At 34.5% G+C, this 17,794-nt stretch overlaps 1 protein-coding gene across 3 annotated transcripts in view; it reads left to right on the plus strand.

Moving 5' to 3' along the window:
• LOC128988849 (protein transport protein Sec24C) overlaps positions 1-17,794 on the plus strand; it is a 35,163-nt gene that overhangs the window by 14,426 nt on the left and 2,943 nt on the right. For 2 of the 3 annotated variants that reach the window (XM_054410569.1, XM_054410560.1), the window contains exons 5-17: positions 1,267-1,455; positions 2,112-2,339; positions 3,185-3,364; positions 3,887-4,082; positions 4,578-4,693; positions 6,014-6,217; positions 6,509-6,715; positions 8,379-8,505; positions 8,795-8,955; positions 9,524-9,703; positions 10,498-10,699; positions 11,374-11,568; positions 13,098-13,289. In XM_054410569.1, the coding sequence (XP_054266544.1) occupies positions 1,267-1,455; positions 2,112-2,339; positions 3,185-3,364; positions 3,887-4,082; positions 4,578-4,693; positions 6,014-6,217; positions 6,509-6,715; positions 8,379-8,505; positions 8,795-8,955; positions 9,524-9,703; positions 10,498-10,699; positions 11,374-11,568; positions 13,098-13,289 (2,377 nt within the window). The remainder of the gene's footprint in view (positions 1-1,266; positions 1,456-2,111; positions 2,340-3,184; positions 3,365-3,886; positions 4,083-4,577; positions 4,694-6,013; positions 6,218-6,508; positions 6,716-8,378; positions 8,506-8,794; positions 8,956-9,523; positions 9,704-10,497; positions 10,700-11,373; positions 11,569-13,097; positions 13,290-17,794) is intronic. The other variant, XM_054410577.1, reaches the window with a different exon arrangement.

The following is a 17,794-nucleotide window of genomic DNA, read 5'->3' on the forward strand; positions in this document are numbered from 1 at the left end:
GTTTATTCTAGCTTCGATATGTTTGGTGCTTTTTAAGGTTTCTTCTATTGCAATATTGAAAAGAATTGGTGAAAGTCCATCCCCTTGTCTAACCCCTGAATGGGTTTGGAAGGTTTCTGAGTATTCATTTTCTATCTTAACTTTACTTTTGGAACCTTCAACACACATCTTTGTCAAATTTATCAGTTTGTCGGGAATTCCAATTTTCTGCATTGTTTCCCAGAGTTTGGGTCTTTTTATGGTATCATAAGCTTTTACAAAATCAATGAACAGGATATAACACTCTTTATTATATTCCCATTACTTTGATATTATCTCTCTAATCACAAAAATTTGATCCGTTGTTGAGCGTCCACTGATGAAACCAGCTTGATGGTCTTCAATGAATTCTTCTGCATACGGTTTTATTCTGTTCAATAAAATCTTAGACAATATTTTGTAAGTTGAGTTAAGTAGGGATATTCCTCTAAAATTGCTACAAGTTTCTTTGTCTCCTTTTTTGTGGATCGGGATTATTACAGATTCACTCCATTCTATGGGCATTTCTTCTTCGTTCCATATTCGCTGAATCAGTTTATGAATTTCTCTAGTCGCATCAGTTAACATATTTAAAATAAGCTTTGCCTATAAAATATTTTAAAATTATTATTGGTTAATTTTACAACTAAATCTCTAGACTAAACCCAAGGGGCTTCACTCAACACCACAGTCTAAGTTTTGGTTTAAGAATTATTATTTTCTTTATTTGTTCAGTTGTTGCTATTGAACTGCTTTAAGAAACTGTTAAAGCATCATTATTATTAAAAATAGGGATATGTCGATTCTTGATACCATGGGGTACATTGATATCGGTATGGAGAATCGATTGTCCAGAGCCGACGCTGTGACTATTACCGACCGTGGATAGAAAAAATTCAAAGGCGAGATTCAGTAGACGAAATTCAACAATCTTCTGCATAAAGTTGCCGCCCCTAAAAACAATGATAAAAAGGTTGGGGATGTTGGTTGCTTGCGTTAACATACACATTTTTGACAATAAGTCTCATATGATTCCTCCCAGACAGTTTTGCTCTCAGTCTAATCTACTAGCCATTGTGCTTTTAGATATATCATGCCATCAATGGTATGGGTATAGAGAACAGATTTTTCAAGTGCCTGTATCGAGAATTGATAAATTTTTGTTTTTGACACATCTTTAATTAAGAGTGATTTGGTAGCTGACTACAATGATGTTTTTCTTTGTTCTAACAACATGATTTTCTCTAGAATTTCCCCGCCCCACCAGTTAAGACTGCTGCTCCTACTAGTAGTTTTCCGCCGGCCGTCAATGGAACTTCTCCCCCAGACTTGATCAGTCCTGGGTACATGAATGGAGCTCCACAAGTGCCAGGACCTGGGCGAGGTCCCATGCCTCCGCCTCAGCAAGGGAAGTACCCCTCGCCAACACAACCTTCGGTGAGTAGGCTAAAACCCTTTGATAACTTGTCACATAAATCTAATAACGCTACCCATAAAAAAATTCTCACTTAAGTAACCTTTATTTTGTCACTGTGTGATATAGAAAGTAATGTAGGAGTAATTTTCAACTAAGTAATCAATTCTTTTATGGAAAGTAATTCACAATTAATTAACATCTATCTTGTCATTGTGTGATATAGCAAGTAATGTATAAGTAGGCTAACCTTTATTTAATTAACCTCTATTCTATCATTGTGCGATATGAGAAGTAATATTCATAGCCTATTTTGGGATTTAGTGATATTGGAAGTAATGTAGGAGTAGTATTCAATTAAGTTATTTCTATTTCGTCATTGTGTGACTTAAAAAGATCTGTTACGAAACTTAATCAAATAGTGTTCATTCACGTCAAAGTGTCACGGAATCACAAGTTATTTTTCTACCACTTAATAAATATGTAGTTATAATTGTAGTTGTATTATTTTTTTCTTATATTAGTAACCTCTTCCCAAGAATCAAGGTTGAGGTAGCTGCAAATTCTTATTGCAAGCAAGTGAAAGAAATCAAAGTTAATTAATTTCCAATATGCATAATACATTTTTAGAGCTTGATATCAAGAAAAACATTTGTAAGTGAATTGAAATGGTTGTTAGCAGGAGATGTACAGTAACAGCGGTGGCTACCCTGCAGTGAACAGCTACGGAGGTCCACAACCAGGTGGTTATCCACCTCAGCCGCAGGCACAACCACAGCCACAGCCCGGCTATCCTGGCTACCAAACAGCCAGCCACCCGCCTGCCCCAGGTGCCTACCCTGGCCCCACCTATCCTGGCCAGCAGGCGCCTCAGCGTCGTCTTGATCCTGACCAGATGCCTAGCCCTGTTAGTACTCAAACTGTGTCATTAACATAGGGAACCTGAAAATTGTGGTTATTTCAAATTGTTTTATTAAAATTTAGTTAGGACATGGAAAGTTATGCTTTGCTTAACTTTTAATAATAAACAATGTGATAGATGAGTGCTTAGATCTGCTAACATTAACATTCAGTAATAAATTAAGGATTATCCTCAAAATTCCATTGGCATCGTCCTGTAATCCAGCTACTAGGAGGTCACTGATTGTGGATATTTATAGGCATGCACTGTGGATGCAATACTTCCTGGTGTGGATTAACGTCTGCACTAGTGAGTACTACGACTATCCGCAGTACTATCCTGATTATTAGACCAATTTGTTAATACCAGGGCAAAAATATGGTTCGGATTCCAATATAAACTGTAGGTCCTTAGTTGCCATTAGCTGTATGGGCTATTAATTAACAGCTGTGTCTAAGGAATATGTCGGCCTTTGTCACTAGCATGACTACAAGATTGCTCCACTCATCTCCATTCGTACTTGGCTTAAAATACCTACTTTGTACGTTCGCCATTTTAATGAAAAATATTAAAGTATTACCAAAATAATTCAGATTTATTCATCAACATTGTTATTTTACACTTTGATTATCTTGGTCACCTATTGGCGTGTAAAAGTATAATTTCTTCAGGCCTAGTCAATACTATTCAAATCTCTTGTCTTTGTTGTTCCAGAAACCCTAACAAGGTCTGTGACTCATTTTAGGTCTTGTAATAAAAACTGTTGTCTATTGCTTTTATCCCTTTTGTGAAAAGATGCAAAAATGTAAAAACGTGCATTACAATTTATTGAACTGCGTTTTTGTGTTTAGCTTCAAGTGATGATGGAGGACCAGAAGAGCAAGGGGGGAGTGTTCTACACCAACCAGAGAGGACAAGTACCACCTCTAGTGACCACACAGTTTGTGGTACAAGACCAGGGTAACTGCAGCCCTCGCTTCGTCAGATCCACCATGTACAGTGTGCCTGTCAACGTCGACATGATGAAGCAGGTCAGACAGGCAAAAGCAAAGTACAAAGATTTTACCACGCAATAATTCATTACAGGAAGACTTGATTTTGCTGACAAGGAAATTATTAAGTATGAGTTTTCTATTCAAATTGGTGTTCAAGTAGTTGCACTGGCATTCAATATTCAACCTGACTGACAGATTGAAGCCTACTCACCCTTGCTTTGCGCTATGATGTATACCCAAACATTATGCAAAGTTTAACATGATAGCAGTATTGCATAAATTGTAAATTGCACTACTGTGTTGCATAAAAAATTATAATTATTTGTGTGGTAACTTAATTGAAAAAATGAGCTTTTTTAAAGCCACGAATTGTGAAATTGATTTCATTTCAATTGAATTGTGAAAGTGATACTTTGTGTTTAGAGAAATGAGAATGATGATAGATTGTAAGTTAGGTTATTGGTGATATGAATGTCAGATCTTTTGATTAGGTGGGGAGGGGGTACCTATGAAGCAGTTAGGGATTTTGGTAGTGTCACTCACTACTTGTTATTACAGACGGCCGTGCCATTTGGTCTGGTGATAAGTCCTCTGGCCCGTCAGCTAGACGAGGAGCCTCCTCCTCCCATCGTAGACATGGGAGACCTGGGGCCTGTGCGATGTATCCGCTGCAAGGCCTACATGTGCCCCTTCATGCAGTTCATAGATGGAGGCAGACGCTTCCAGTGTCTCTTCTGCAAAGCAACTACTGACGGTTAGTTGTACATCAACATATCCTTCGAGACAATGTGTAGTTGGCGTAGAAAAAATTTTGATTTTCTTCTAACCTCGATTCTGGGGTTACCACAGAGTAGGAATTATGGGGAAATGAAGCCTTAGTATATCAGCAATTTATTCATAAGAAATCAGCCTGCATAACTAAAAAAATAGAACAAATTAAAATTTTAAAGAAACTAAACCAATTTTTTATAAATTTGACTCCCTATTGTATAAATGAGTTTCTAAAGCAAAAATGTGTTAGCTATTCAATAGGCCCTCTTACTTAAGCCCTCAACATGGAATTTGATTTGAAATATTGTTGTATTTAATATTTTAAACTAAATTACCATTGTATGATTGTTACTTTGGCAGTTGCTTTACCTACTAGAAATAAAGCATTAAACATTATTTGAACAACTAAATTTAATACTGTTTAGTAGGCCTATAGTGAAATGATTACAAGGTTTTACATGATTGTTATATGATGCAGTTCCTGAGGCGTACTTCCAGCACTTGGACCACACAGGCCAGCGCATCGACAGATACGAACGGCCAGAACTGGTTTTGGGCTCCTACGAGTTTGTTGCTACCAAGGAGTATTGCAGGGTAAATATATAACACAAGTGTTACAGAAACTGTTAAGCATTTTTATGATCATTATGATCATATAGATAATTTACAAGTACAGTATAGTCTCACTCTCAATTAAATTACCTAAACTGACCAAATATTTCAAAGACCAAAAAGTTTTATTGGATTAGAGATATTATATTTCTGTACATTGCTTTGGATAGCCTAATATTTTGGTTGGTTGCGTTTTATACCTTATAATAGCCGGATGAAGTCCTAATTCTATCTGTTTGTCTGCATGTTTGTGTGACTATATATCTGAACCTCATAATGTGCCCTTATTTGTCAGTGTTCAATGGAAAAATGTAAGCTCTTTTAATGGAAATTTCAAACAGTGTATTGTGCAATGCCAAGGTGGTAGCTATTTTTTTTTAAATTGTGGAAAGTAGCACTCAATTTTACTTGAGGGCTTTGCCTCACAGACAGAAACAGTGGCGTTTATTTTATTCAATTCAATTCAATTCAAATATTTTTATTCGTTTTTGTGTACATTGTACAATAAATAGTGTCAAAATAATTACAATAAAAATAGTGTCAAAATAGTTCAACAGGATAAAAAACAGCAAAACATGAGGAATGGTTATAAAAACAACAAATACATTTTACAAATCTAGTAAGATAATTTATCATAGCAACTGAGGGAGGTGAAAAAAATCGTCAAAAGAATAAATTGCTAAATTTATTAAATACTCTTTCAATATTTTTTAAAATTTGTTTGGATCTGTTTCTTTTTTAATATCTTTTGGAATAAATTTAGAAAATCTATTACCTGCATAGGATGGTTTCTTTTCAAAAAATTTTGTCCTATGTGGTTGTACATTTTCGTTCTTATTTCTTAAATTATAAGAATACTTAATATTCTTAAATCATCAGGCATAAAATGGCTAGAAAGGATGACCATGTAAAATTTGTTTACAAGGCATTTTATTTACTGTACAATAAAACCATCAGATTTGTTGGTTATGTACATTATTTGATATCAATGTCCTTTCTTGAAAAATTTAAACTTTATTTGTAAACTGTTGGCTGTTCTGAAATGAATATGGTTTTAACTGACAACACAACCCTGTGAGTAGGACAGGTCCAATGCTAGTAAATTCATAAATGTTGATATTGTGCAGGTACTTACATGAGTATACTTCCATGTTGATGGTTAAGAAAAATTACTTAAGGATGGGTTGGTTTCCTATGTCAGTCGCAGTTTTACCGGTTTTTAAAAAAAGAATCAAAAACTGATAATTGAGAGGACATTAATTTCTGTTTAAATTGGTTCAGTTATAATTTCTTTGTTTACAGAATGACCAGTTCCCCAAACCCCCAGCTGTCATTTTCATGATTGATGTTTCATACAACAACATGAAGTCCGGCTTGGTACACCTGTTATGTTCTCAAATGAAGGACATTTTACGGAACCTACCCAGAGAGCCTGGTCAAGAAAAATCCAGGATGAGAGTTGGTTTCGTCACATACAACAACTCTGTTCACTTTTACAATGTTAAGGTAAAGCCATTAATGAAATATATGAAATTCACATTTTGTCTTGAGTGGTTTTTGGAATTCAGTGATTACTTTTAGTTATTCTTTATTAGTTAAAATTCAAGAAGTGGAATGAATACAGAATTTTGTTCATCATTAAAGTTCACAAGAAAAGATTTTTAATACAACCTAAGATTCCCTTGTTGCACATAAAGAAAATCCTGTACTTGCCGTCCTTTAATCAGGAAGGGAACCTGTCTTGTCCTGTCCATCCCTATCAGAAATTGACAATGTCTCGTGATGTGTGTTGTGCAGGGATGTCTGGCTCAGCCCCAGATGCTGGTGGTAGGAGACACCAATGAGATGTTCATGCCGCTGTTGGACGGGTTCCTAGTGGACCCAGAGGAGAGTGAGGCTGTCATAGACAGTCTGATGCAGCAGATACCAGACATGTTTGCCGAGACCAGGGAAACTGACACCATCCTCGGCCCCGTCGTACAGGCTGGCATGGAAGCTCTCAAGGTACTACTACATAACTCGATAAAAAGGCTGAACGCTGTACATGACGAGAGCTGCAATCATGGGGTCTTTCTTAGAACAACTATGCTTGGGCTTTGGGTTTATGTCAGTGTGGTAGACTGTTTGGTCCAATCAATGCTCAACTGGTTTAAGGTGTTGTTTTCCTGGCCAGAAGCAGCACCTAAGATTGAAGGTTTGAATCATTAGATCTGGTGTGTAATTCACCTGTCAGTGAGAGAGGTCCACCTTAAGTAAGCAATGGACACCTCGGGTGAAAGCCGACATGATGGGTGGATTCTTTTTTAAGTTGAATCTCAAATCAAGAATTTAACTAATTTTATACTTTTGCGATACTGCATGTGTTTTAACCAAACTTTTTATAAAATTTTAATTTCTATGCAAGAAAATGTGTAAAAATTTATCCATACAAAGGAAAAATGTCATAAAATACCCTTAATTCAACCCCTGGGGCTCAAAGATTTAGTAAGTTAATTATTAGAAAACAACAAAAGGGCTGGCGTCTTTATTGTTATAAATCTAGCTGTCTAAAGTTATATATCATGTAGGCCTCGAAAACCCCAACAGTAAAAGTTCAAAATCTCTTATATTAACCCATTGGGGAAGGAATTAATGCGCTACCTGCAGCACCCTCTGGCGGCAATTAATTTTACCGAATTTGTAGACTTTTACTCTAACTGCTATAGAAAGAAAACCTTAGGTAATAAATTAATAATTCTTTCACCATTTTGTTCACAGTAAAATTGTCTACAGAAAAGTGGTAATTGGATGGTCAAAGTTCTAAACTAAAAAAAATATGTATATATAAAGATTATAAAAATAAAAATGTTAAAATTTAAAAACAATATTTTGAAAGTAAACTTGATATACAAATTCCAAGATTAATCCAGACACCAAATAACACTACTATTATAAAGGTCAATTGATTCCCTACGTAGAAAACTCAAAAGTTGTGTACTTTTATAAGTAATAACATTTTTAAAAAAATGTTTGTTTACCTTACCGCAGCTGATTTTTGGTGATATGTGGTTTCCATTGCAACACAAAATTGTTTGTTATTCGCTAAAATAAATGAGTAAATACACAAATCAAGAAGCAATATATTTATAAACATTATAATAGTAAGAAGAAACAAAAAGGGCGAAATATAATAATAACTAAATAAAAAATGGCGCTGCCTAGCGGTGACACGAGCGGCTCTCGTAAGTCGGCTGCCGGGCCTGCAGCGGCCGTACGAGTAACGCTCGTAAGTCGGCGCCAATGGGTTAAAGAATCTTTGAAAATTTTGTTTATCCTATTTCATCCTTGATATAGGATTTTCAACAACCTAAATGTTGGAATAATTTAGTGTAGCATTTTTCTGTACATCTATCTGTAGCCTAAAACAGATTCTTGCCGTTAAGTGATAAGTGGGTTTTCTCTTTTTCTACCTTGGTTAGTTCAAAGTTGCTTTATATTTTACACAAAGTAGTTTAGTTTGACAGAACTTTATTGTTAGCCCCAAAACAATTCATTATTAAATAATTTTATTTCATAAACTGTGTGAAGTTTAGTACTATTTAAGTTGAATGTTTTTGACAAATGATAATCTCATACCATAAAAACTGTCATTAATCATTAACATGATAAATACAATGATGTGTTTAAGGCGGCTGAATGTGCTGGAAAACTGGTGGTGTTCCATACTTCGCTCCCTACTGCTGAAGCTCCTGGCAAACTGAAAAACAGGGACGATCGTAAACTGCTTGCCACAGAGAAAGAAAAAACTGTATTAAGTAAGTAGCATTGGTGAACGAGGAAACTCTTATAACGGTTTTTTAACTGCATTGGTTATTAATGAATTATAAGAATATCCAGAACTGTGTAATTCTGTGTAGGTCATTATGTTAATTCCCTCCAACTTCTTGGTCTCGAGTTTCTACAAGATATTAAGAAAAGTAAATTATCTTAACATTACATTTTCTTGTAGTTTTTGTTTGCAAACTTTTATCTTAGAGTTATTTATGGAAAATTTTCTTTAAGCAATCCGTTTAAATACAAGTAGTGATTTAATGTTGTATGCAGATCCTCAGACCAACTTCTACAACAACTTGGCACAAGAGTGTGTAGGTGTTGGATGTAGTGTTGATCTGTTTGTCATGAACAACTCGTACATTGACCTCGCTACCATCGGCCAAGTCTGTCGCCTCACTGGGGGAGAGATATTCAAGTACACGTACTTTCAGGTAAAATAACAACCTGTTAAGTTAACTCCGGCATCATGTTTAAGCTAAAAAATAATTTGGTTAGCCTATACATTCCAAATCTCTAATATAAAATAATTTTCAGTTTGTTTGCATTTTAGTGAGTTAAAAATTAATAGTATTCTCTAACCTTTTTATTCATATGCATACTAAGGGCTTGGTATCCTTTGTAATTTAAGTAGCCCTGGTAATTTTTATTGAACTTAGTTCACACTATCCCATTTGACCAAGCTGTTATGTCTACTTGACAAGCCCAACATAATAGTTTATTTCCCCCAGTATATTAATTTTAAATTTAAATGTAATCTTTCTCTAGAATTGTTTCTATATAACAAACACTCTCTTTGCTGGTCAAGCAAAATCAATCAAACATTCTTAGAATATGCTACAAACACCGTGTTATATAGAGTACAGCTTTTACTATAGTTCGGCCGCTTAGAAAACGACCTGCGCGCTAATGCTAAACCAATGGAGGTCGCTTTCTAAGCGGCCGAACTATACACCATCACTTTACATAGCCTCTAATTTAACCAGCTGGTTTTCACTCCAGGCCAATATCGATGGTGACCGCCTGATAGCGGATGTCAAGTATGACATAGGAAGGCCGATCGTGTTTGATGCCATCATGAGAGTCAGAACCTCCACAGGAGTTCGCCCCACTGACTTCTTTGGTCACTTCTTCATGTCCAACACCACGGATATGGAGCTGGCTTCTATCGATTGTGATAAGGTAAGACACCTGTCATTCCAAGTCCCAGATTATAAATGGTTGTTTCCTTAAAGACCTTATTAGGCCCATAGTACAAGCGGAGGCACTTTACAAATCGGTTCCGTAGAAAATAATTTATTTTTCTTACAAACTGCTAAAATTATAAACATAAGACAATTGATTTATATAACTAAAAATAAAACTATTTAACTAAATATTTTTATTTTTCTGTTGTGTTCCTAATTTATATGTTTGCGCATTTAAATAACCACACTTACCTAAGAGTAAAGTTTCATTTTGTTCTTTGTTATATGAGAAGTACTTAAGCAATTGTTTACAACCATGATATTTGTTTTCTCATAAATACTCGTCATTCAACTCTATGTTGTTGAAATATAAAGCTAATTGCAATATAACACATTTTATAAAGGGTTTTTTCATTTTCCCTAATTTGGAAGCTGCCTCTTCACATACTTGACTGTGTATCACAATCAGTGTGTCAGATCTAGGTTTATGTAAAAAAAATCCCCACATTTTCTTTAAAAGAAAAATAGTAAATTAATGTTGTTTAGTGTAATTAATAAACTAATCACTAACTGGTGTAATTACTAACTGTTCACTGCTGCAAACAGTTTTATCAGTACAGTTCACCCCTAGCTTTGCTAGATACATTCCTTCCACGAGCCCATATTCTATGTGGACAGGCAAATGCAAGGCAAAAAGAGGCCGCCAACCTATTTTTTTGAAAAAATAAAACAAAAAAATAATTAAATAATAACAATTGTGTTGGTTTTGAGCTGTTTTTGATGTTGCAGGCTGTGGCACTAGAGGTGAAGCATGATGATAAGCTGACGGAGGAGGAAGGCGTGTTTGTACAAGTCGCCCTGCTACACACTTCTTGCAGCGGCCAGAGGAGAATCCGCATTCTCAATCTCTCACTCAAGACATGTAGTCAAATGGCAGACCTTTACCGGGCCTGTGAGCTGGACACCATAATGAACTTCTTTGCTAAACAAGGTATATTCTACATGGTCTACCTAAAATTAAACAGTAATAGATTTTTAAATTAATAATTAAGCATTTTGCTAGTATATTTTTGGGTTTAAATTGTTTTATGAATAATCTCTGTTCAAATTTTACGAATGAAAGCCTCTGAATCACGTTTTTTCAATTCAAATGGTTAAATAACTGATGTTTTGCCAATGATCTTAAAAACTGGACTGAAAAACGTATCTTTGACGTTACAACAGGTATTCAATATTTTTATTCACAAAAGTTGCCTGGGAATAAGCTTCAGCGCTGTACTATGGAAGGTATAGTATTTTCAGAAGGTTGCAGCAGGGACCCAGTTAACAGTTCAATTAGGGAGAACCCACCCAAGGTTAAAGACACACAGAAGGGGTTAAGGACTGGTCCATGATGCTGGTGTGTTAACAACAGTTTCATGTTGTTTCTGTTGGCAGCACTGTTCAGACTGAGGGAGAACCCACCTAAGCAGGTTAAGGACTCACTGGTCCAAAGATGTGTCATGATGCTGGTGTGTTACCATCACAGTTTCATGTTGTTTCTGTTGGCAGCACTGTTCAGACTGAGGGAGAACCCACCTAAGCAGGTTAAGGACTCACTGGTCCAAAGATGTGTCATGATGCTGGTGTGTTACCATCACAGTTTCATGTTGTTTCTGTTGGCAGCACTGTTCAGACTGAGGGAGAACCCACCTAAGCAGGTTAAGGACTCACTGGTCCAAAGATGTGCCATGATGCTGGCGTGTTACCGCAAGAACTGTGCGTCGCCCAGCTCAGCAGGACAGCTGATACTGCCAGAGTGTATGAAGCTGCTGCCACTCTACGTCAGCTGTCTACTCAAGAGTGATGCTGTCTCTGGAGGTGAGAAAACAATATAACCCAAAATTATACTCCTAGTAAAATAAAAGGGAATGAGGAGAATCAACACAGAAATTGTAAATCTAATCTGTATGGTTTGCTTGCAATAATTATTCATATAGTTATGTATTTTTTGTAAATTATACATTTGAAGCGTTTGATCTTGGATGATAAAAATACAGTCTTGTATTCTTAATCAGGTACTTTATTTTGTGAAGGAGGTCTTCTGCTTTTAAATGAACGTAAGAATTACATATTTAGCAAATTGTTTCCCTTTATTGTACAATCCTAATTTTTGTAATGGTTTGTTTGGTACACCTAGTAACCTACTCACTGAACACATTATTAATTTATATTGATGAGAATCTACATCGTATTGATTGCCCTTTATAACCCTGTGAGTTCATAAATATCTGTCATTCCAATAGAAACTTGTTGCTAGTGTTATTTCATAAATAGTAATATTGGTAAATGTTGATTTCACTAATGCACTAAATGTTTAAATAGTAAAATAACATTTCTTCGGTTTCAGCTTTAACTTATAGTAATTCTCTTTGACGTTTTTTAGATTACAGACTCTTAATTACCTATATGAGCTACAGTCAAACTTTTACATAAACAAACTCTTAAATTATTAATGTGTTGGGAAAATAGCAATTGCATTTTCTATCCTATTTATAAACTTTTATATAAAAAAACCCTTAAATTATTAATGTGTTGAGAAAATAGAAATTGCATTTTCTATCCTATTTATAAACTTTTATATAAAAAAAACCTTAAATTATTAACGTGTTGAGAAAAAAGCAAATGCATTTTCTATCCTATTTATAAACTTTTATATAAAAACCCTTAAATTATTAATGTGTTGAGAAAATAGCAATTGCATTTTCTATCCTATTTACATACAATTAATAACTTGCCTTTTTTAAGTATCTTGAAAGAGTTTGTTAGCAATAAAAAAAAGACATTTCTATTCCCCTTTAAAGGGCATCATTATTCCCATTATATCTCAGTTTAAAAAAACTCAAAACCCCACTTTCTTATTACTGTATTCGTAGCCATTGTATTTTTTTTGCTGGATTATAAAAGGAATTTGAATTTATTCTAGCCTAAGTCAATATCAAGACGTATTATGGAAATTGAATGTGGAAAAAGTGTATTACCCTAGCAATATTTTTGACTTCATTGCTTTAAAATTTGTAGAATGTGTAGTAGATGAGTTAGACACATACCTACTTCCATCCTCTCTCTTTTAACCTTTGGTTGTCCAAGTTACTAAGTTTTTACGTTGAAATTCTTCTTGCACACTTGAGCAAGCTATGAGAACTTGAACTTAAGTTTCCACAGTCATTAACACTACAAACTAGATCTTAGGGTTACAACAGTGTCACTGACAGAAGCTAAGTGCTTAACGTTTTTTCCTCATTGCAGACAGCCCTTTTCAGAACAATTCATCAGATTATATTAGAAATATTATGATAAAAGTAGACACATTTTAAGATTTCAAGGTGTTAAGTAATTTATTTTCACAGGCTCGGATATGACCATAGATGACAGGTCGTTTGCCATGTACGCTGTCAACATCATGGACATTCCCAACTCGGTAGCTTACTTCTATCCAAGACTCATCCCTCTTCACGACATTGACACCGAGTCTTCTGACATTCCATTGCCCATCCGATGTTCAGCAGAGAAACTCAGAGATGATGGTGCTTATTTATTAGGTAAGTGACATAACCATCTATCAAGTTGTTACCATGATTAGAGAAAAAAAACTGGACTGATTTATGTAGTCTAATTGAAAGAAATTGGGTTGGCCAGATTGATATTGCTGACCTACATATTCTTTCATATTCAAATTCAAATTCTTTATTTACTCATCACATCTTATAATGCACAAGGTACAAAAGATTGGAGTGTCGTCAGAATATAAGCTAAAACTAAAACTAAACTAAAAATAATAAAGTTAACATAAGTAAAATATCTCATATAACTAGAAAAGACCTTATCATTCAGCGTATCAGTTTAAAAAGTATCCTTAAAAAACTCTTCTACAGTGTAGTATGGTTTTTGTAAGAGAAGTTTATGTACAGATGTAAGGGCTAAGTTTTTGGAATTTTTTTTTTGTAAAATGCTGTACAATTTATTATAAACTTTTACTGCCATGTATTTTGGAGAGTTTTCATAAAATGAAAGCCTATGCCGAGGAAATTTCAATTTGTTCTGATGTCGTGTTGGATAGGTATGGTTGAATTTACAGTCATCAAAAATTTTAATGTCATTAAACATTAGTTTAACAATTTCAACTATGTAAAGATTTGTAAGTGTTAAGATACCAATATCTTTAAATAAAGATCTGCAGCTTTTTCTTCTTTTAACTCGAGCCATAGTCCTCACTATTGATTTTTGAGCATTAAAAAGGATTTTAGTTTTGGGCTGATATCCCTAAAGTACTATTCCATACCTAATTATTGATTCGATGTAGGCGTGGTATACCATTTTACATACATCCATTGATGTTGTATTACTAATTACACTGAGTGCAAACCTAAACGAATTCAACTTTTTGGACAGATATTGAATATGATTTTCCCATTTTAGTTTATAATCAAAGTGTATTCCTAGAACCTTGTGGGTATTGACTGATTTTAGCTCTCCACAAGATAAATTCTCCAACTTGTTTTTCTCACCATTTCTAATTTTAAAGTGCATTAAGTGGGTTTTAGAATCATTCATTAAAAGACCATTTTTGAAAAACCATTTTTTTAGTTCATCCACAGTTGTTTTAATTGATTTTTCTAATTGCTGAAAATCATTGTTTTTTTACCATGACATTAGTATCATCAGCATACAAAAATAAACTACCACTTATATTTGAATCAAGGTCATTAATGAAAATCAGAAATAGCAATGGTCCCAGAATAGAACCTTGAGGTACACCATAATGGACCCTATCCCATCTAGACGGAAACCGTTTATTTTGTTTGTAAACTACTGTGCGCTGTTTTCTATTTAGTAAGTAGTTTGAGAGGAGACCTAAGACCTTTTCTCTTATACCAATGTTTTTTAGTTTGTAGATTAAAAGTTGATGGTCAACACAATCAAAAGCCCTGGACAGATCACAGAAAACCCCCGCAACACTCTGTGATCCATCCAGAGCCTCCGAAACTGAGTTGATAAATTTAGTGAGTGCCAAGGTTGTTGAATGATTTCTTCTAAAGCCAAATTGAGATGGCGACAGTAAATTATTATTTTCTAAAAAATCAGTTATGCGATGGTGAATCAATTTTTCAGATATTTTAGAAAGATTACTAAGTAGAGAAATAGGCCTATAATTTTGTATATTTGTTTTTGATCCCTTTTTGAAAATAGGTTTCACTTCTGAAAATTTGAGCTTATCGGGAAATTCTTCATTTAAAAAACTTTGATTAACTATTTTGCTTAAAACTGGAGCTATGATGTGTTCTGACAATTTAATGAGTTTGATTGGGATTTCATCCCATCCAACAGCAAGGGAATTGTTTAGACCTCGTATTATTTTAATGATTTCTAATGTGTCTGTGGGTTTGAATTCAGTTAATGTTTTAAGAGATGTATTACAAGCTACATTAGTGTCTGTCACCGGAACTTTAGGGATTTTGAGATAATTAACTGTGTTGACATAATGATGATTAAAACAGGTAGCTACGCTTTGTGGATCTTTAATCAGATTGCCGTCCATCTCTAATTGAATTTCTTCTGTAGGCATTTCTCTAGTTTGTCCTATTTCCTCTCTGACTATGGTCCAGGTAGCTTTCATTTTATTATTTGAGTCTAGAATAAATTTATTATTAGCTACCTGTTTACTTTTATGAATCGCATTTCTAAGATCTTTTTTACAATTTTTATAGTCTAATTTACATTATACATTATTTGTTTGCTTAGCTAATTGATACAATTCTTTTTTCTTGTCAGCTAATAATTTTATTTCATTAGAAACCCAAGTTGATTTTGAGTTTTTCTTGGTTTTTCTTGATATTTTAAGTGGAAAACATTCATACATGGTAGTAATAAATACATTTAAGAACCAGTTATAGCTACTATTACATGAATCAAAAATAAAAAAGTTTTGCAGCCTATTATTAAGTAGAAATAAAAATTGCTCACAACCACTATCAGTAAAAAATCTTCTAGGAATGCTAGGAGTACACTGTTTAGTCTCAGGTAATGATAAAACCAAAGCATTGTGATCTGAAAGACAGTGCTTAATATTATACAGTAGAGAGCCATTATAATTCTGACTTGATATAAAGTTGTCAATACAGGAAGTAGTATTAACTGTTGTTCTGGTAGCTTCAAAACAATGTATATTATAACCATATCTACTAGCAATATTCTGAAATCGGTCTGAATTTGTATCCCTAACCAATAAATTTATATTGATATCTGAAGCAATTAAAATTTTAAAACATTTCTTTTCTTTTGATAGTAGTTTAAACAAGTTATTAAGCTTCCTTAGAAATTCCTTTGTAACTTTATTGCCAGGTATTCTATAAATTGATACTATTATTAATGCTAGTGAATTAATCTGAATAAATGATCCTTCAAATACATATTCATCATTAAATATCTTTAAATCATTTCTTACAACATAAGTCAAAGAGTCATGGACTAATATACAAGAACCTCCCTCCGATTTTTCCCTAAAATAACCATCTGCCAAGCTAAAGTTTAACATTCTGTTAAGCAAGTAGCTACTATCTTTTTTTACACAGTGCTCATTCATACATATAATTTTAACATTACAATCTTTTAAATTTAAAATAAACAATTCTAGTTCTTCAACTTTTTTATTTACTCCTTGGAGGTTCCAATGTAGAATTGCATCTAATTTCTTATAACAGTTGTATTTTTGAGGCAATGTTACTTTTGTTAATAGTGTTTGCTGGTTAATCAAATTGTTTGCTATATCTGCAGTTTCTGTTTTTTTTTTCTGGGCAAATTTCTAAAAAAGGAATATTTGATGAAGCAACACCATCACCAGAACCTCCATTGTAAACTTGACTAACATTACTGACTACACTGACATTAGCACTGCCCTGTATCACTGCTTCCACATAGGAATGTGGGCCAGGAGAAAGGTGTGGGGAGGGACTTGCACTTGGACTGGGCATAACAGCCTGCACTTCACTTGACACACACATGATGTTGTGGAGGGTCGGCTGGGAAGTCTCGTGCTGTGGTTTGTCTAATGAGTCGTCATCCATCTGATGTTGGTTGGAAGTAGCATCATAGAGTTTCCTGACGTGTGCTTTGTAGTTAAAAGTTTTAATTTTTGTAAAAATTGACTGTAGGGCTGGCCTCTCCAGAGATTTCTCGTTGGATTCTCCTCTTGTAGTAGTACTATGTCAATGCAGGCACCAGTTGATTCTTGGAATTTAATTATATTTTCAGCAAAATGCTCCAATTTTATTTGGTCTCTTATGCAACCCATAGGGGAACATATGAGGTGCTTGAGACCCCTCTTCTTGAAATCCTGGGTCAGTGCATGAAATGCTCGATCATAGGTAGCTTGTGATGGTTTTCTGAAAAACTGGCTCTTTGTGATTAGACTATATACCCCAGATTCCCCTTGTCTTCTTTGGTAAGCCAAGCACGAGTGTATTCTGTCTGATGGTGATGGCTTTCCAAAGTGGCTCTTAAATACCAGTGCAACACCCTTTGACATATTTTTTACATCATCAGTGTCAGCTGATATGCAGTGTGCAAAAGCCGTTGATGTATCCTTGCAGTATTTGTTTATCATAGCTGCCATGTCTGCTTCAATAACGTGGATGTTGTGTGGATTGCATTTGGTCTTTGAGGCATCTTGCGTAGGTGAAGTATATATAGTTTTAACTAAGTTTTGAATTGTAGCTTGACTTTCATTTTCTGTTCTTGTACCTTTACTTAGCCAAGAGAATATGGAGTTGCAGACTGTAGTTTTCCCTTTCAGGTTTAGATGTAGTCCATTTTTTGTATAATGATACTTCTCATTTAGTAGGTGGTTGAAAATGAGAAATTTAGCATTACTGTGTATTGATAGCGCTAATAGTTCTGAGTTGCATTTTTCTATTTCAAAGAACTTTCTGCCATCGTACGGTTGATGATATAAATATGGCAGTTCAGTCAATACAATCTCAGCCTTGAATGCTTTTATCATCTTATATAGTTTTATAAGAATACTAGCTGACCCGGCGAACTTCGTATC

This window comes from Macrosteles quadrilineatus, unplaced genomic scaffold, assembly GCF_028750875.1.
Source record: "Macrosteles quadrilineatus isolate MER2022 unplaced genomic scaffold, UCM_ALF_1.0 Scaffold_1__1_contigs__length_201487025, whole genome shotgun sequence".
Taxonomy (NCBI): Eukaryota; Metazoa; Arthropoda; class Insecta; order Hemiptera; family Cicadellidae; genus Macrosteles; species Macrosteles quadrilineatus.